Source organism: Onychostoma macrolepis, chromosome 23, assembly GCF_012432095.1.
Source record: "Onychostoma macrolepis isolate SWU-2019 chromosome 23, ASM1243209v1, whole genome shotgun sequence".
Taxonomy (NCBI): Eukaryota; Metazoa; Chordata; class Actinopteri; order Cypriniformes; family Cyprinidae; genus Onychostoma; species Onychostoma macrolepis.
Window position 1 is genome coordinate 1,720,006 of NC_081177.1, and position 20,226 is coordinate 1,740,231.

At 36.9% G+C, this 20,226-nt stretch overlaps 3 protein-coding genes and 1 long non-coding RNA gene across 4 annotated transcripts in view; 2 read left to right on the forward strand and 2 right to left on the reverse strand.

Annotated features, from left to right (window-relative positions):
- Positions 1-11,879, forward strand: cfi (complement factor I). The gene is made up of 12 exons (XM_058762577.1): positions 1-177; positions 986-1,568; positions 2,927-3,071; positions 3,153-3,337; positions 3,438-3,545; positions 3,714-3,818; positions 5,039-5,107; positions 6,043-6,182; positions 6,921-7,024; positions 7,105-7,385; positions 8,882-8,983; positions 11,343-11,879. Exons 1-12 carry the CDS (start codon positions 127-129, stop codon positions 11,558-11,560), a joined length of 2,091 nt encoding a protein of 696 aa, XP_058618560.1. The 5' UTR covers positions 1-126; the 3' UTR covers positions 11,561-11,879.
- Positions 11,749-14,275, reverse strand: LOC131531684 (uncharacterized). The gene is made up of 2 exons (XR_009268758.1): positions 14,056-14,275; positions 11,749-12,941 (listed from the first exon to the last, which is right to left on the reverse strand). It is a non-coding gene; the product is annotated as an uncharacterized LOC131531684 (long non-coding RNA).
- Positions 12,741-20,226, forward strand: part of LOC131531679 (complement factor I-like) — a 17,042-nt gene continuing 9,556 nt past the window's right edge. Inside the window, exons 1-7 of the mRNA XM_058762629.1 lie at positions 12,741-12,925; positions 14,282-14,558; positions 14,754-14,898; positions 14,980-15,164; positions 15,265-15,372; positions 18,652-18,756; positions 20,027-20,220. Of these exons, the coding sequence (XP_058618612.1) occupies positions 12,881-12,925; positions 14,282-14,558; positions 14,754-14,898; positions 14,980-15,164; positions 15,265-15,372; positions 18,652-18,756; positions 20,027-20,220 (1,059 nt within the window). The 5' untranslated portion in view covers positions 12,741-12,880. The remainder of the gene's footprint in view (positions 12,926-14,281; positions 14,559-14,753; positions 14,899-14,979; positions 15,165-15,264; positions 15,373-18,651; positions 18,757-20,026; positions 20,221-20,226) is intronic.
- The window catches only part of LOC131531659 (uncharacterized), a 19,538-nt gene continuing 14,618 nt past the window's right edge, over positions 15,307-20,226 (reverse strand). The window contains exon 5 of the mRNA XM_058762591.1: positions 15,307-15,444. Within this exon, the coding sequence (XP_058618574.1) occupies positions 15,388-15,444 (57 nt within the window). The 3' untranslated portion in view covers positions 15,307-15,387. The remainder of the gene's footprint in view (positions 15,445-20,226) is intronic.

The following is a 20,226-nucleotide window of genomic DNA, read 5'->3' on the forward strand; positions in this document are numbered from 1 at the left end:
CTGACGTCTGTCTTCTATTGACGGCGGTTAATCATTGCTCGTCTGATTGTGTGTGTGATGGAAGTGTTTCGGCTGAAGTGACGAGACAAAGAGCAGAACACACACAGAGAAAGATCTGCAGGAGTCATGAAGGTCCTCGGTGTTTTCATCTTGACATGTCTTCTCTTCCAGACCGCCGTGAGTTTCTGTTTGCTTCAGAGGATCACATGAAATTGATCATTTGTTGATTTAAAAGACAAAACAAACAAACACAAAAGGCTTGAAATTATTGCAAAAATCTACTGTCGCTAATAGAGCAGAAATGATTAATAATGAATAACAGAACTCCTACATTAATCATTCTTATGCCTGATGTCGTGGCAGTGTGATTTGCTATAAAACATTCAGCCTGAGTTTTGTTTTCAGGGTGGACACCTCTTAGTTTGATAAGCCATCTGTTGCATCAACATGCAGCTAAAATATTGCAAAATATGTTGTATTTTGCAACTCTGAAAAATTTTAAAGACCTTTTTATGACCAATTAAAGAAAATGAAAGGAATTGAAGGCAAGACATTATGTCAATGTTTTCTAAATGTAAACATCTATGATTAGTTAAAAAAAGTTAAATATTATAAAAAATTAAATAAAACTAAATAAATAAAATAAAATTAGAATATGGAAATCTCGTTTACTGTTCCTTCTCGTCACACTGCAAAAGTGCTATATATACATATATGTATGTATATGTATGTGTGTGTGTGTGTGTTCTGAAAAACAAGACAAAAACACTGGGGAAGGGATTCAATGCTTTGCAGTGCATTCAACATTTAATGCCATGACTTTATGAATTTAAGACTTTTTGCTCTGATTTTTAGGCCTTAATTTGTGGAAAGATGAATTAAGACTTTTTAAGACCTGCAGAAATGCTGCTATTATTTATACAGCAATATGGTAAAGGTTTGATGTACATTTGCCATTTGATTAAAGTTTATTTCCTCCTATTAGAGTCTGCTGAAGCCACAAACGCCCGTATTGTCACAAGCAAAGCAAAATCAAAATTCAACCTTGGAGAAAAATTCTGATTTTCCAGATTTTCCAGGGGAAAACAAAGGTGCAGACAACGAGAACATAACAAATCCAGACTTGGGAGAAAAAACAGTCAAAGGTTTGGAGAACAACACAAATACAGGTAGCATCACAGTTTCAGTCTTGAAGCCAATGAAGGAAACTGGAGAAAACAAACCATTAAACGCTGAGTCCAACCAAAGAGAGTCATATGACGTACAACCAACACCCAAAACAGACTCACAATCCAAACCCCAAAGAGTATCTGATGAGGATTTCTTGGGTCCGGCCCAATGTCTGAATCAGAAATACACTCGGTGGTCCTGCTCTAAAGTGTTCTGTCCTCCATGGAGGCGATGCATCGCAGGACAGTGTGTCTGTAAGATGCCGTACAAATGTCCGCGGCAGAAAATAAGCGCTTGTACGCTGGACGGAGCCATGTATTACTCCATGTGTCAGGCCAATGCAATCTCCTGCAGATCCAAGACGCCCATTTTCTCACACTTCAGCCAATCCTGCAAAGGTGAGACAAAAATAATCATCAAAAATATTGGATGAATATATTAAATATTTCCATTTTCCTGTGCAAGTGCTATATGGTTCTTTGGAGTTTAACAAAAGCTCTTAATTTTCTTTAAGTTCTTCAGATGAGTGCATTGATTTCTAGGTGCTTTAGGTGTTCACAGTCACACTTGTCATGTTTGGTTCAATTAATATGAACTCTGGTGCGATTGCTCTCTTAGTGCGGTTCATTTGAGTAAATGTGAACGCTACCATCTGAACCCTGGTGCGCACCAAACAAGTGGACCGAAACCACTAAAAAGATGGGTCTCGGTCCACTGGTGTGGTTCGAATGAAATATGAACGCAGAACAGGCCAAATACTTCTAAACGAACCAAAAACAGGATGTAATGACAAGATGCGACACTATGCAACATGATTTGATGACGCAGAACGAGCGGTGTATCCAAAACAAAATGAGCAGAGGGAAAGTGGAGCAACGAGGAGGTAAAATGCCTTTTATGAGCGGCTGATTCGGACAAAACTTAGGACAAGGTGTTAGAAAAGCACTTATCTAACCCTAAATGATTTCAAGAACTAGACTTGAGAATAAATCATTTTGGGTGCTCTCCTTTGACAGGAGATTGTTCAGGTCTAATTGTGATATTTATTTGTAACCCTTGTTTTATGTTAAACTTCTGGGTATGGTCATTACGTTCCGGGTCAAAATGACCCTAATTGGATTCAACACTATTCACCAAAAATTACACTGAAAAAAGATGATGTAAATACAGTACTTTAACATAATTTTTCACACATAGCCTAAAATTGTAACATGAGGAAATCTGTAAAACTATACTTAATGACTATTAAGCGCAAAAAGTGAGCATGGCACTAGCAATGCCAAGATCATGGGTTTGATTCCCAGTAAAATTCACATACACGAACTGATTAAAAATTCAACGCAGTGTACATTTCTTCAAATAAAAGGGCCAGCCAACTGCATGAATGTATTTTTTTTTAGCTGAAAAACTAATGTAAAATACGCAATTTTTTAAAAAGATTGTAGGTCTTTGCAGCTGCCTTTAGCCATGAAATGTATGGGACAAAATGACACTAATGTCGCAATCGTAATAGAAAAGTTGTATGCACATTCCACAACATCTCAGAGTGATGAAACTTTGCAGGCATGCTCATGACCCTAAATGAGAAATAATCACGCAATGTCAAGAGGAACAGGTTAACCAGTACTTCTGACAACTCAAAAATGTGTTTGGGTCAAAATTGACCCGGAACACAATATAAGGGTTAAGAGTGTCAGATGATTTGTTGTGCAATTATAAAGTAGTCATTTGTTTGTCCATACATGTTTGTGTCCAGCGGAAGATAAGGTGGAAACGTCGATCTCTGACTCTAATGACGTGGTGGAGATAAAAACGAATTCGGGAAAAAGGCCGGTATGTGGCAAAGGCTGGAATATGGCTGCAGCAAATGTCGTTTGCCGAAACGTTAAGGGAGTCAACAGGTAATCACACCTGATCACTAGACGTCTTTTCTCTCAACTCAACATGTACCGACTGCTTATCTTATTCTTCCTGTCTCTCAGAGGAGCAGAGGCAGCATCTAACATCGCATACGAGTCTCTTGATGAAGATACTGAATGGTCAGATCAGTGTATGAGGGTTCGCTGCACGGGATCTGAGCTCTCATTGGCTGAGTGTACGATCTATAATCCAGAGCCAATCACAAAAACTGGGGTGGCCGCTTTAAAGTGTTATAAGGAACCTTCAGGTGCTGTTTGCTCTGAAATGCAGTCATCATTTTAATGTTTAATGTTAATCTGTTGTCTTGACACTCGTTTCACTCACACTGATGGGTTTTCTCTGGGTAGGTGAATATAAGAAGTTTCTCTGTGCGAATGGGAAGTATTTAATCAACGGAAAACCCTGCGATGGTATTGATGACTGTGGAGACAACAGCGACGAGATGTGCTGCAAAAGTGAGTCTGACATCATCATTCCTCTTCCTGTTTTCCACAATCCTGTCTGTGTTGTTCCCTTCATAAACAAAGAAATACATTTAAAATTAATTTAAAACATTGTTTTGCATACATTGCTGGCATGAAAGAGACTGATAATCCTGATGTTACTGTTTCTGTTGTGTGAAGAATGCAGAGGCAAGGCGTTCCACTGTAAATCGGGTGTCTGTATTCCCCAACACGCCCTCAAAGATGGAATCAGGGACTGTCTGGGAGGAGAAGATGAAATCGATGGTCAGTGAATTCATTTGAGATCTCATTACTGCTCAAAAACACCAACAGATTCAGGATTCGGTTCTTGAATGCAGAAACAGTGTACACCGATCAGGTACAACATTATGACCACTGACAGGTGAAGTGAATAACACTGATTATCTCTTTATCAAGGCACCTGTTAGTGGATGGGATATATTAGGCAGCATGTGAACATTTTGTCCTCAAAGTTGATGTATTAGAAGCAGGAAAAATGGGCAAGCATAAGGATTTGAGCAAGTTTGACAAGGGCCAAATTGTGACGGCTAGACGACTGGGTCAGAGTATCTCCAAAACTGCAGCTCTTGTGGGGTGTTCCCAGGTCTGCAGTGGTCAGTATCTATCAAATGTGGTCCAAGGAAGGAACAGTGGTGAACCGGCTCGCAGGCAAGCACCTGGTGGCCAGGCTCTGGACTGCGGTATCCACTCAGGTTTGTAGATTTGGAGAAGGCCAGGGAACGATTGTGGGGGCACTCCAGGTGTATCAGGTGCCAGTGGAGGCAGTCGTGGCTGAATGGTTAGAGAGTCGGACTTGTAGCCCAAAGGTCGCATGTTTGAGTCTCGGTACCGGCAGGGATTGTAGATGGGGGGAGTGAATGTACAGCGCTCTCTTCCACCCTCAATACCACGACTGAGGTGAGACCCATGAGCAAGTCACTGAACCCCCAACTGCTTCCCGGGTGCCACAGCAAAAATGGCTGCCCACTGCTTCGGGTGTGTGTTCATAGTGTGTATGAAATCCGAGGCCATGGTTCACAGCTGGAAAAGGTTGGATTGCCCGTTCTGGGTAGGCAGTTGCTTCTCCAAGAAGAGTTCAAGTATGTCTTATTAATGAGTTTGTTTGGAGCATGAGAGATCTAAGCCTGAAGGTAAAGTGCTCAATTTACAAGTAAATCTAAGTTCCAACCCTCACCTATGGTCATGATAGTGATCGAGGTTTAAGCAGCTGAAATGCATTTTCTCAGCAGAATTGAGAAATAACAAGAGAAAGAAAGAACAAGAGTGAAAGAAAGAAACAAAAAAAAGATGAACGAAAGAATGAGAGGAAGAACGACTGAGAGAAAGAAATGTACATTTTCTATAGGAGAGTCTGATGATAATTAATGTTAATAATTGTAAGAAGGAACTTGCAGACTTTCAACGCATCAGAACTAGTTTTGTTACACAATAAATGCTTTTCTGTTCTTTCCCGTGTTTTATAGCACCCAACAAAACAAGAACGATAGATGCAGAAAGAAATCAGAAAAAAACCTTTTCTGATCCAATGTCAGGTAAGCTCAAACTCATCTGAAACTACACGTGTAATGTTTCTCACTTCAGCAAAAAAACATACAGAACTACCAAACTTTGCTATAAGTTTGATCGCAACATATAATCATTGCTGTTAAAGGGATAGTTCACCCAAAAATAAAAATTCTGTCATTAATTACTCACCCTCATGTCGTTCCAAACCCGTAAGACCTTTGTTCATCTTCAGAACACAAATTAAGATATTTTTTATTAAATCTGAGAGCTCTCTGACCCTCCATAGACAGCAACACAACTGCAATGTTCCCAGGCTCAGAAATGTAGCAGGGACATCGGTAAAACAGTCCATGTGACATCAAGGGTTCAACCGTAATTTTACGAATCTACAAGAATACTTTTTGTGTGCAAAGAAAACCAAAATAATGGCTTTATTCAACAATTCTTCTTCTCCTCATCCCATCTGCAGCGGTGTGCCGCCTTTGTGGAAAGAGTATCAAGACTCATGGGCTTGCTTTCGCTTCACATAAACAAGGAATGCGGATGGCGCTGCTGCTTACGTAATATGCACATGCACACACGCATGCATCGTTTACATGAATCGGAAGCAAGTGCATGAATTTTCATTTTTGGGTGAAATATGCCTTTAATAGTGTTCACCGTCTGTTTGATTACATGTCTTTAACAAACTGCATGATATGGACATGATCTCAAATAGTCACCACTGATAAGATTAATTTCCTGTAAAGCTGCTTTGCAACGATTTGTATCGTGAAAAGCGCTATACAAATAGACTTGAATTTAATCTTCTTCTAGATTTGGTCAAAGTTTAAAGTACATGTATTTGTAGTACCTCTGGAGCGAATCCACAGGATTTAGAGGTTCAGGTTTGATGTGTTTAGTTTTGATTCACACAGCTGAATCAACATCTGCTCACACTCCCTCCATCATGCTGTTCCAGAGATCAAAGAAATCCGCACGTCTGCTGAGAGCCAGCTGATGTGCGGCGTTCCCAATATGGAATATGCGTTCAAACAGGAGGACAGTGAGACTTCCCATCCACGCAGAAAACGCTTAGTAGGAGGGGAAGAGGCCTTACCGGTCAGTCTTGAAATATAAAAACTACTGAAACACCAGTCAACATGACAATTTATATTGTGTATATCGAAGAATGTAAATACATAATCATGCAACTTTATATCATGCAGAAAGTTTTTGAGTCAATCAGTGCACAATGCCAAATTTCAATCTCTTTCGCGCCTTTTTGCACTTCAACGGTCAAAATGCCAGTCTTGGCGACACACATCCTTACAGTTAATTAAACAGGTGTAGTTAAGAAAGGAAAAGAGCACCCATTGCTCTTTGCTGAATAACTTTAAGCGCTATAATAAGGATCAATGTAGATTTCATTAGACTTCATATGACCCTACCTTCACGCTTTATAAACCAGACGAGTGCAGAGCTGAAAAGGGGCGGGGCTATATAAGGTCTATCTATACAATCACTCAATACCATTGAGAAATAAGATTTTGGTCATATCACCAAACAATAGGAAACACTATAAAAAACAGGCTAGTCCCAAAGAAAAACATACAACTGTCAGGAAAACACAACAATCTGTGACATATTTGATCAGCAAAGATTTCAAAAGTGAAAAACAGCTCAAACGCTTTGACCAAGAGCCAAAAACAACAACATCAACAGTCATACCATGAATGCAGTTTAACCTCTAACCAAATAAAATTTCACGAGGCAGCACGTAAAGAGCATTTGTTTTGGTTTTTAAAGGACATTTCATGCCTACAGATAAGGAATGACCTCTGTGTGTAACTTTTGCAGACTCAGATACAGTGGCAGGTGGCCGTTCAGGATGAAGGTTCGATCCACTGCGGAGGGGCGTATTTGGGCGGATGCTGGGTTTTGACCGCCGCCCACTGCGTCAGGTACAACCAATCACCACGTGTTTTGTTCTATCTGTACAAAATTGCCACTGAGAACCAGTTATGCGTTTGCACGTCTCTAGGCCCAAACCAAAGTCCTTCCGAATCAAGTTCTCTCTCTGGAAGAAGCATCGCAAGCAGTCGACCACTGACAGCATTCCGGTGAAGAACATCATCATCCATCATGAATATAACGCACAAACCTACACCAACGACATCGCTTTGGTGCAGCTGGAGGAGCTGGGTCTTTCAGACAAGTGCATGGATGACAATCCCGCGGTCCGAGCCGTCTGCGTTCCCTGGTCCACCCAACAGTTCCAGCCCAACGACACCTGCACCATCTCCGGCTGGGGTCGTGACAAAGGTTCGGCTCTACATGTTAAATAATGCAGAAAAATCTAAATCGCCATCTGATAATCTTGTTTATTTGTTGTTCTGGTAGATTCACGAAGGAAATCACTAAATTATGAATTACTCTGATCTCTAGCACTGGATTTGCATTCATATATTTGCATCTGGTCACAGTGAGACAGAAAACCGAAATAGTTGCATTCATGTGGAATGTGGAATGCAGGCCCTTTATCTCGGAACATGCAACACAACTCCTTGTTCAAGCTCTTGTTCTGTCCAGACTTGACTATTGCAATGCTCTCTTGGCAGGTCTTCCAGCCAGTTCTATCAAACCTTTACAATTAATCCAAAATGCCGCTGCAAGATTAATCTTTAATGAGCTGAAAAGAACCCTAACCCTAACCCTAACCTCTGTTCATCAATCTGCACTGACTACCAATAGCTGCTCGCATTAAATTCAAGGCATTAATGTTTGCTTACAGAACCACCACTGGCTCTGCACCCCTTTACCTAAATTCTTTACTTCAGACTTATGTGCCTCTAGAAGCTTGTGTTCTGCAAGTCAACGACACATTATTGTTCATCCCAAAGAGGCACAAAATCACTTTCACTGACTTTTTCATTAACTGTTCCCATCTGGTGGAATGACCTGCCCAACTCAATCTGAGCAGCTGAATCCTTAGCCATCTTCAAGAAACGGCTAAAAACACATCTCTTCCATCTTTATTTGACCCTCTAACTCTAGCACTCTCTATTCTAATTTTATTTTATCTATCTGTCTTCTTTTTATTTAAAAAAACAAACAAAAAAAACACACATTTGACCCTCTATTAATTGCATATTTATTCTCTAACTGCTAGCTTTTCTTCTAAAACTAACACTAGCTTTCTTTTTTCTATTCTATCTACTTGTTTCATATACCCCCAAAAAAAAAACACTAGGTTTCTTTTTTCTATATTCCATCTACTCATTTTCTTTATTAAAAAAACAAACCTTTCTACGTGTAGTTAGTAGTGTACTGCGTTAGGCTAACCAAGACTTGTCATAGCACTTGCATGTTGTTGCTCTTTTGTTGATTTTGATTGCTTCTATTGCCCTCATTTTTACGTCGCTTTGGACAAAAGCATCTGCTAAATTACTAAATGTAAATGTGGAAGTCACATTTTTTGAAAACACTGCATAAAAATTAAGAGTGTGAAAAATCATGACAAATGAAAACAATATGTTTTAAAATTGGCCCAAAATATTAAATGCATTTGAAATCCTGTGGAATCATAGTCTGAGGCTTAAAAAAACCTTCATCAACCCATTCTTACTGCAAAAGTTGTGTCATGTATTTTAGCCTTGAGAGAAGTTTGATAATTCTGTATCCCAACATTCTAAACCCAACTGCATTCAACTGTCAAGTTTATAATGTTGGTGTTTGTTGTATGAACTGGCCTTAGATTGAGTGATTTAACTCCAGTGGTGTTAAAGTTGAGGTCTTATTGTTTCTCTTTTTCTTTGAAGAGGGCATATCAGCAGCGACTCTAAAATGGGCAAATGTGACGATTATCGGCGATTGCCAGAATTATTACAAGGACCGTTTCCACACTGGAATGGAGTGTGCAGGTACTGAATGTGTTTGTATGTTTATAGAAATCTACATGATTATAGACAACATATAATGCTACCTTCACATGCTATCGGAGTTATCGTAAATACAAGTTTCCCAGTCAGAAAGTCGTAATTCACCCTTCGCTGGGAGTTTGATTGACAGGCGATCTGACCAATCATAAAGCTGAATCCACCGTTTTGTCCGGCAAACAAACCAGACAGAAGAGTCTGTAGATTAAAAAATTGGTGTGTATTGACGTCTTTCTGTGGTTGACACAACATTCCTTCTGGGGTGTTTTCCAGAAAGCAAGGTTAACTTACCATCTTCTAAACCCTGAACTCTCGGTTGATTAACCCAAACCTTGGTTACTCGAGGTATGCTGGTTCCCGTCCGGGAGTAAGTTCCTGGTTAACACACAAGACATTCTCAACAGAGCGATGAATCGACGAGTCACTATGGAAACGGATGCTAAGAAAAACCACTCCATGCTGCTTCTTTCTTCTTCTTCTGTTCAAAGGCCATTTGCATACTTGGTTCATATCGCCACCTAAGTGGTGGTTGTGCAATCATTTTCCGTTTAATCTTTACTCCTTGAGAAAAAGAATTATATTGTTTATTTGATGCAAATTATATAATAAATCATATAAGATATGTATTTTTAGTATAGTACATTACATAACTATATTGTAATTATATATAATGTTGTGCGCAATCTGTCACGCCCACTGAAGGCTCGTCAGTAGATCACGCATGCACTGATTGCACTGAAGCGAACTAACCCTGAAACATAACCTACTCCAGAGCAGGTTATCTTCAGAGAATAAGTTGCTATGGCTACTTACATACCCTAAAAGTTACCTCAGTTTTCGGAACCGAAAGCTGAGATTATCTGCTTACTTACCCTTAAACATAGCTGGGTGTGTCACATAACCTGCTTTCTGGAATACCCCCCAGATGTTCATTCATGTTTATTTCATGCAAATATAGATGAAGAGATAATCGGATCATGTGCCGCTTGAACTGAGGCGCCACAGCGATCTGTCACAACACATTAAAGAGCCACAAAATGGTATTGTTTAAATCTTTTAAAGAAGTAAAAAATTTGAAAGCTGAGACTTTGTTTCATACCAAAAGTAAACTACTCTGTATTGTCTGTTGGTGCCCTGTCTGTTTCCTTTTTGCTCCGCGATCTATTTTTCACTGCATGAGAACATGATTTGTGGCATGAGAGCGCCATGGCTTGTCAGACATAGTAACAGTAATTAAGGGGGTGTGTCTTTGCAAAGGGTCAATTATGACTTCAGAAATGTGTAGTTGAAATTTTCCAACAGCATGAGAAGGCAAAGTTTTTCTCTGGCTGATGAACAATAAAAACATCAACAGCCAAACAGAATCCACTCGACTTTAAAGAGCTCTAGCATTTAAAGAGGGAGACGTTATAACTGCAGCGCACACTTTTAATAAACTTCAGAACGTTATTGCACTTTGTGTGGATGCTAATATTATCGTTAAAGTTATCAATCTTGGTGTGAGAAGGTCTTAACACCACACTTACTAAGAAAGTATGTGACCACAGAGTGCTTACAGGAATATTTCCCCAGAAAATGAACACTCTGAATGAACCACTCAGCAGTTTCGACTTTTAATTTCACAATCTGGATTTTTTTTTCTCTTCAATTCTTTTTTTTTTTTTTTTTATCCCATTGCAGAAAAACAGTCAGAATTACAAATTATAAACTCAGAATTGCGAGACATAAACTATCACAATTACGTCTTTTATTTAAAAAAAAAAACATGAATTGTAAAATGTAAATTCAGGATTCTGTAAAAAAATAAATTAAAAAAAAGTCAGAATTCTGAAGGGAGAAAAATTTAAAAAAAAAGAAAAAAAAAAGAAAATTTTACATATCTTGCGATTCGTACTTTTTTCCCTCAGAATTGCGCAAAAAAAAAAAAAAGTGAACTGTGAGATTAAAAACTCACAATTACCTTTTTTGTTTTTTATACCATGGTGGAAATGGGCATCCGCAAACAGCTGCAAAAAGCGATAAAACATTATTAAACAAATGAATCATATGAATGTGACGTTTATTTGTATAGCTCTTTTCCACAATACATTTTCAAAGTTTTATTTTCAAGAGAATTAGTACCTTACAAACTCCAGCAAGCCAAATGGAAACTCTCCCCAAGAAATTTTGGGAAGGAAAAAAAAAAGTTTGGATAAAACGAGTCTGCTAAATGAGCAGATAAATAGCAATGCATTGAGGGTAATTTAATGGTTAAGCTTTAGTTTAATTAAAGAAACAGTAGCATGTGCTAAGTGACTCTTTGTTCACCTGTCCCTGTGCTGTCATTGGTCGTTCTCCGTGTCAGGTGACCTGGAGGGGAAGGTGGACTCGTGTCAGGGTGACTCCGGAGGGCCGCTGGTGTGCACAGACAGATCTGGTTTGTCGTATGTGTGGGGAATAGTGAGCTGGGGTGAGAAATGCGGAGAACCCAATCATCCTGGCGTCTACACTAAAGTGGCGCATTACTTCGACTGGATCCGCTCCAACACAGGCTGGCCGGCCGTTACCAAATTTAACCAGTAAAATGGAGGAACAGACTGCTCACATTTGCTTTTGATGTTACTAAATTTGCTATTTGTATGTTGCTATTAAAATGCTGATTATCAGGCAATTTAAATGCTTGGTCCTGCCTGTTTTGTTGTTTCAAAGTGTCTTTGCGGTGATTCTGAGAAATCAAACCAGTTTCATGTTGCATTCACACTTTTGATGTGAAATCAGATTTTAAACCACATATAAACGCCATTAAGATTAGATTTGCAAAAGCTGGATTCTGTACATTTACCTTGCAAATGCAAACAAGAGTTTTTGTATCCTGCCATCACAGATTAAATAAAAAAAAAAACACTTCAAGCCAAATGTAGTTTAGTAGTCATTTAACGTTTCTACCCAGCTAATAAAAAATGTTCTAACAAAGAATGTTTTCCCATTAAAATCTCATTTCTAAATGTTTGCAGAAAGTTCAAAACAGCCAATTTTTCAAAATGTTTTAAAAACATATTTTCTTGGTTATTTTGAATGTTGAGGAAACAGTGAAAATAAGGGAAAGTTCTATTTTACCATTTTGCAAACATTACGTGAACGTTACTTTTGAAAGTTGAACGTTCTGAAACAAGTAGCAACCTTTAAAGCAAATTAAACGAACATCCAACATTTAGAGAACATTATTAAAGACCAACTAACTTTAAACAATGTTCTATTAATGTTACTGGGAGAATGTTTGGTCATAACGCTATTTCATGCATTCTGAGTTATTTACACTGTTAAAGAGTTGGATTTGTTAAACATGGCCAAAGTTTCAAAAAGCGATTTGGACGTATGACAGAGTATTTCTGTCCCAAACACACTCCTTCCAGGTTCATATAAGTTTCGGAGAGTTTTTTTCTGCAGGCGGCAAGTGAAACTGCATCAAATTTCAAGGGTATCTGGACAATTTCAAGCATGCACTCTTGGTTCATTGACTACTACGTTTAATTCACAAAAAGAACAGGTCGAAGTGGTGATTTTTTAGGGTTGAGAAAGTTCTTCTCATGCACTTGCTGGCTTCTGTTTTCCATGACAACATTTTTTGTTGGTTTGGCTCATGTTAGTAGTTTTCTTTCTGTAACCTTGTTTTTATTGACTGAATAAACAGTTTTTATCAACTAACGCAAAACTCTGATATTGACGCAGTACCAACCGCTCTGACCCTTCCGGGCAGAAGCTGCTGTGTTTCTCCTCCCTCTCGTGTTTTTCTTCTCCCTTCTGTCTGATTCAGTTTGATGTCAGATATCTGTTGACAGCGGTTAATCATTTGTCTATCAGACTGAGTCGGGAAAAGGACGAAGAGAAGAACAGAGAGGAATCATGAGGGCTGTTTTTTTCTTCATGTGTCTTCTCTTCCAGACCGCTGTGAGTTTTTGTGTATCTGATCAAATTAAATGAATAATTCAGTGATTAATGGAGTAAATCATCTCATTAACTCATGACAACTACACTGCGTAATCTTGATCACAGTGGTCTTGTTTTCCAGTAAATATAAAGGGTTGCAAAAGATATCGCAAAATCAACAGCGTGATCAGGATCAGTTCTACTATCGCCCACTTATTACATGGCAGCTTATTAAATAAATACATGCACATAAAACTTTGATTTAATTATCTTGAAGATTTGCTTAAATCACTGTAAAAAATTATTTTCTTATTAAGTATTTTTGTCTTCTAGTATTTCTAGTATAAATATCTAAAAATAATTGAATCAAGATGCATTTACTTTACAAGTAAAATGACTTAAGATATTATGTCTTGCTTTAAGAAAAAAAACATTTTGTTAGAACAAGCAAAAATATCTGCCAATGGGGCAAGAAAAAGGCTTTGAATTAAGATTATTTTTATTACCCCATTGACAGATATGTTTGCTTGTTTTAAGCAAAAACCAACAAAATTAAAACAATTTTTTTTTTTTTTAGAAAACAAGACTTAATATCTTAAGTCATTTTACTTGTCAATGCATCTTGATTCAAGAATGTTTAGATATTTATACTAGAAAGACCAGACATAATTTTTTGCAGTGTAGGAAACACATTCAAGAAAAAAAATTTCACATTAAAGCACTGTCCTTAAAAAAAAAAAAAATTAATTAAATAAAAAAATTATACATGAAGTCAACATGTTTTACTACCGAAGGACGACGTTAAATAGATTGCAAATTGTATTAATGAATTTACAGTTAATTTACAAATGATTTTAGTCTCAATACACTCAAACAGCTAAATGACTTTGAGAATTCTTTACAAAAATGATAATAGTTGCACACCCAGACACATTTTAACCACCATTTAAAAGTAAAAAAATAACGTGAATAATGAATATTTTACAATACAGGTAAGAAAAACACCTCTGCACTTAGAGTAGCTATAAGAAAAAATTACAACTATAATTTTGTATATTATTATTAATCATATCTGCAACCTATGTGACTTGTCTTCCTCTACTTTAAAGGGATAGTTCACTCAAAAATGAAAACTCTCATCATTAACTTACCCTCATGTCCTTCTAAACCTGTATGACTTTCTTTCTCTGTGTGGAAAGAAAAGAGATATTTTGACATCATAAATGTGCTCGACTGCTATAGACAAATGAATCTCACGTTGTTGTTTTTATTGTTCATTTTTTCTCTCTAAAACACACTGTTAATCTCCCTATAAATATTCCTCAGTCAACTCCCCAAATTGCCTCAAAAGCATTAAAACCCATTGTTTACTCACAGCTCAATCACCCAAGAGTATCTGATGAGGATTTCTTGGGTCCGGCCCAATGTCTGGATCAGAAATACACTCGGTGGTCCTGCTCTAAAGTGTTCTGTCCTCCATGGAGGCGATGCATCGCAGGACAGTGTGTCTGTAAGATACCGTACAAATGTCCGCGGCAGAAAATAAGCGCTTGTACGCTGGACGGATCTGAATATTTCTCCATGTGTCAGGCCAATGCAATCTCCTGCAGAACCAAGACGCCCATTTTCTCACACTTCAGCGAATCCTGCAAAGGTGAGACATGAACTTTAATCAGGGTAAAACTTTTGTGATTTAACTTTTAAAACTACACCTAATTAAATTAATAATAAATAAAAAACTGTTAAAAAAATCGCTCTATCAGTGTCTCAGCGATGGATGCTCTGCAGTGAATGGGTGCCGTCAGAATGAGAGTCCAAACAGCTGATAAACCTTAATATTTGTGTCCAGCGGAAGATAAGGTGGAAACGTCGATCTCTGACTCTAATGATGTGGTGGAGATAAAAACTAATTTGGGAAAAATGCCGGTATGTGGCAAAGGCTGGAATATGGCTGCAGCAAATGTCGTTTGCCGAAACGTTAAGGGAGTCGACAGGTAAACACACCTGAACACTAGACGTCTTTTCTCTCAACTCAACATGTACCGACTGCTTATCTTATTCTTCCTGTCTCTCAGAGGAGCAGAGGCAGCGTCTAACATCACATACGAGTCTCTTGATGAAGATACTGAATGGTCAGATCAGTGTATGAGGGTTCGCTGCACGGGATCTGAGCTCTCATTGGCTGAGTGTACGATCTATAATCCAGAGCCAATCACAAAAACTGGGGTGGCCGCTTTAAAGTGTTATAAGGAACCTTCAGGTGCTGTTTGCTCTGAAATGCAGTCATCATTTTAATGTTTAATGTTAATCTGTTGTCTTGACACTCGTTTCACTCACACTGATGGGTTTTCTCTGGGTAGGTGAATGTATGAATTTCCTCTGTGCGAATGGGAAGTATTTAATCAACGGAAAACCCTGCGATGGTGTTGATGACTGTGGAGACAACAGCGACGAGATGTGCTGCCAAAGTGAGTCTGACATCATCATTCCTCTTCCTGTTTTCCACAATCCTGTCTGTTGTTCCCTTCATGTCGCTGTTTCTAAATAAAAGCAAAAAATACTGTCATGAATTGCATAATATATTTATATATATATATTATTTAATAGATCCCAATATGTAAAGATTGATCAACAATTATCTGAACCATTAACTATAAATAAAGGGGTCCCTCAGGGCTCTGTGTTAACACCAACTCTGTTTTCAACTTACATTAATAATATTTCTCAGGTTATCTGTAGTCAGAAAACCTATATTCATCTTTATGCGGATGATACTATTCTTTATGTTGTGGGATTGTCATATGATGAAGTTTTAAAACAGGCACAGGATAGTTTTAATAATATTCAAGAGGCCTTCAATGATCGGAATCTAGTTTTAAACAGCTCAAAAGTAATGTAGTTTGGAAAAACAACAAAATAATAAAGACATTATAACTTCGAAAAATTGAGGTAGTATTCAAATAAATATCTCGGAATCTGGCTTAATAACTCTTTCACTTTTACTATCCACATAACTAATCTCCATAAGAAAGTTAAATATAGACTTATAGTTTTTTGTACTGAACTAGATCTGTGTTTACCATAGAAACTACCATTTTGCCCTTTTTTTATTATGGTGATGTGATATATAGAAATGCACGTAAAGGTGTTCTGGAGCAATTCATAGCTTTCAGTCACGTGACCGGCTCGAAGACTTGGGAGGGCAAAACATCCGTAGAACTGCAGCACAAGCCTGTCAATTTCCATCTGTTTCACAGCCACAAATATTTAGATCACCTCTCAAAAGAATAAAAGTAAGGTATGTGAACAAAATGCAAGTATTGGCCATTTGCAATCCATATTAAGCACCTACGGAAATAAATCATTAAACAATGCGACAAAACGTTGTAAAAACACAAAGTGCCTTAATATATTTAAAACAGTAATAGTCTCTATATTAATGATGCATTACATAGGCAAGCAGATGAGGCCGGAATATGAACGCAATCCGCTTAATAGTTCAGTGTTTTCCTTATAATGGTTTTCTATGGGAAACCATTTAACGTGACACTTTGCACATTGTGTTTTTATTCTGGGTTCACCTGCTTGCCTGAACAAAATATACATAATCAATAAGGTGTTTACTGAATTTCACCTTTTAATATCTGCGTTTTACTACATTACTACTTAATGTAAACTGCGTAAAAATAACTGGCGGTCAGTGGAGCAAAGCTTCGTTTTGCCCTCCAGGGGGGCGTTCCTATAAGCGTGTGACGTCACGTGAAAATGATCAATTAGATGTGTGCAGAAATTCGATTGATTACTAATTGCGAATTATACTTCCTCTTAAATTGGACATCACTGCATACAAGACGGGAAATTCCCTGGTATATTTTTATTTACAAAGTTCTGCTCTGCTGGGCTTATTACCTGAACATCTTCAAAAGCTGCTGAAACCTCATTTTAATACATATGCAACTAGATCATCTAATTATATTTCCTTGATTATCCCTAGAAGAAAAACTACTTATGGTCGTTACAAATATTCCAGTATGTGCATTAAAACAATTACTAGTAAGTGCTCTGACCTCAATTTTATTCTTTTTTTATGTGTTTTATGTATTTAATATATGTTTCTCAGAGATAATAAATCTCCTGCCAGGCTCTTATTGAAAATAAGAACTTGTTAAATAAAATAAATTATTAATCATAATAATTCAAATAATCAAATACACTTAAATAATTCATTTCATGTTGAAACTGAACTAAAAATATGCAAAAAAATACACTTTTGTTAATTTTGTGTAAATAAACCTATAAATTTAAAACTCAAACATTTTTATTCAAATTAAAATTTTGTCCAGTTTTCAACAATCCTGTTGTTCCCTTCTTGTCGCTGTTTCTAAATAAGGCACAAATTATTTTTGCAAATGTGTTAATTTACCTAACCTAACAATGCTTAAAACATGAACTGACATTAAACAACATTAATCAAGTTAAGCAAAACAAATGTACAAAAATACATTAAAAAAAAAACTTTAAAGGGGTCCTATTTTGCTCTTTTACAAAATCTTGATTTTGTTTTGGGGGTGTACTAGAACATGCTCTCATGCTTTGGTGGGTCGAAAATCGCATTATTTTGTCCCCAGCCTGGCACAAACAGCTCGATTAGTTCTGGGTTTGATGAAGGTCCGCCTTCCGAAAAACAAAGTGTGTTGTGATTGGTTAGCTGTCCCAGTGCGTTGTGATTGGCGAACAGCTTAGATGGTGTTTCCGTACTGCCCCACCCCTTGCCAAAGCAGCAAGTTCCTCAATATTGCCATATCAATTCAGACCCAGAGAATATTGAACAAAGAGGTTTGCGCAGAACCTTTGCACGCACGGATATTGCAAGACATATTAAAGTGGTAACATTATAGGTTTTGTTTTTTTTGGGCTAAATCACGTTTTAGATAGGATGTCAACAACAGCTTAAAAATAACTGCATTTACTATGTACAGAATAGATATGTGCAACGGTAATATGTATTATGTTTATTGTTCTTTAATTCTAACATTATAACATGAATTGCAGTGAAACTGTTATACAGTTTAATTTATTTATACCATAGTCCCACAGAGTTACACTGTTTGTGGCGGCATATATATCCAAATTAATTATCTGCACTGTTGGAGCAAACGCTGCTGTATCAGACATTACATGCAAGATGAAATGAAAATTACTTCCAAAATTTTCTGAAGACTGTCAGTTTCCATCAGAAATACAGTGATATAAAAACACCCGCACCGGGTTTTGATTTTGAAACGTGCAGTGCTCAACCAAGCGTTCTCCACTCGCTAACCATTCAAATTTCTGTAGGTGGGATTTATTTTAATGGTATTCTAATGGACCACTTTGTGATATCACAGACACTGGAAAACAATGCTGTAGTCCAAACGAGCCGTTCGTTGTAGTTCTTGAAAAGGGATTTTTTAAAAGCGAAATATCTCCCTTTGGAGTGGACTTTGAGATTTGTAACTTTGTAGATCTTTTTATGCCCAAACATACACACTACACACTGACTAAAATTCAAAAAGTGAAAAAGCATAATAGGACCTATTTAAATATAAAACTCAAACATATCACTTACATTTAAGCTTTTGGAATTTGATGTAGTGCATTCAAGATATTTCATCAATTGTGTTCAGTGGTACATGAATCAATGTTTTTAGAATTGCTGGCATGAAGTAGACTGATAATCCTGATGTTACTGTTTCTGTTGTGTGAAGAATGCAGAGGCAAGGCGTTCCACTGTAAATCGGGTGTCTGTATTCCCCAACACGCCGTCAAAGATGGAATCAGGGACTGTCTGGGAGGAGAAGATGAACTCGATGGTCAGTGAATTCATTAAAGATCTCATTACTGCTCAAAAACACCAACAGATTCAGGATTCAGTTCTTGAATGTAGAATCAGGTTAATCAAAGACGTCATAACTGAACTTCGTGAAATCTGTAGTTCACTTGACAAGTGTATACTCATACACACAACTACATAGTGAATAAAAGTGAATTCAATCAAGTTCTCAGATAATATCAGAATTGAATTTTAGCTAAACTCTGTGTAGTACTTTAAGTTAACATTTCAGTTGTATAGTAATTTCAGTTAACATTCATTTTATTTTAAGTAATAATGTTTTTATGGTTTTAGTCAGGGTTATTATTAACGAAAAACTAAAACTATAACCATTAAAAACATTTTGTTACTTGAAATAAAGTAAACGTTAACTATAATAAAATTAAATATTAAAAAACGTTTTAGTTTAACGTAACATACTAAATTAACTAAATCTAATAAAATACAAATAATAAAAACGGTTGACATTTAAAAAAAAAAGGAAAATTAAAAAAACTAAATTACAAAAAAATTTAACTATAAAAGACAGAAAATATAAAAATAAAATCTAACTCAAAATATTAGCAAAAACTATAATAGCATATCAAAGATACTAAAATAACACTTGTTTTAGTTTTAGTTAACGCTAATTAAAAAGTGTTAACTATAAAATGATATCATTTGTAATCTTAAAATGGTCATCCCTGTACAGACTTGAAACACAACAAACGTTGTTACTTTTATAGAAAAAAGTGTTTTTTTTTTTGTGTTCTCCCTCTTTTGTGTTACAGTAACTGACAAAGCAGTAGTACAGAAAGAACAACTTTTTCCAATCCAATGTCAGGTACGTAAAAGCTCACCTGTCTCTCAACTCATATATACATACATATATATATATATATATGTGTGTGTGTGTGTGTGTGGGTGTGACTCTGGACCACAAAACCAGTAAGGGCAAAAAAATCTAAATATTGAGAAAATTGCCTTTAAAGTTGTTCAAATTAAGTTCTTAGCAATACATTACTAATCAAAAATGTTTTGATATATTTATGGTAGGAAATTTACAAAATATCTTCATGGAACATGTTCTTTACTTAATATCCTAATGATTTTTGGCATAAAAGGAAATTGGATAATTTTGACCCATACAGTGAATTGTTGGCTATTGCTACAAATATACCTGTGCTGCTTATAACTGCTTTTGTGCTCCAGGGTCACATATATCAAGAATTTTTTTTACATAGCAAGTGTTTGGAACAAAAGATTATGAGTGTATTCACATGATTTCAAGTTTGAAATCATACAGATAATAACTCACCTTCATGTTGTTCCAGAGATCAGAGAAATCCGCTCGTCTGCAGAGAGCCAGCTGCAGTGTGGCGTTCCCAATATGGAGTATGTGTACAAAAAGGACAATCACTATTCACGCAGGAAACGTTCAGCAGGATGGGAAGAGACCTTACCGGTCAGT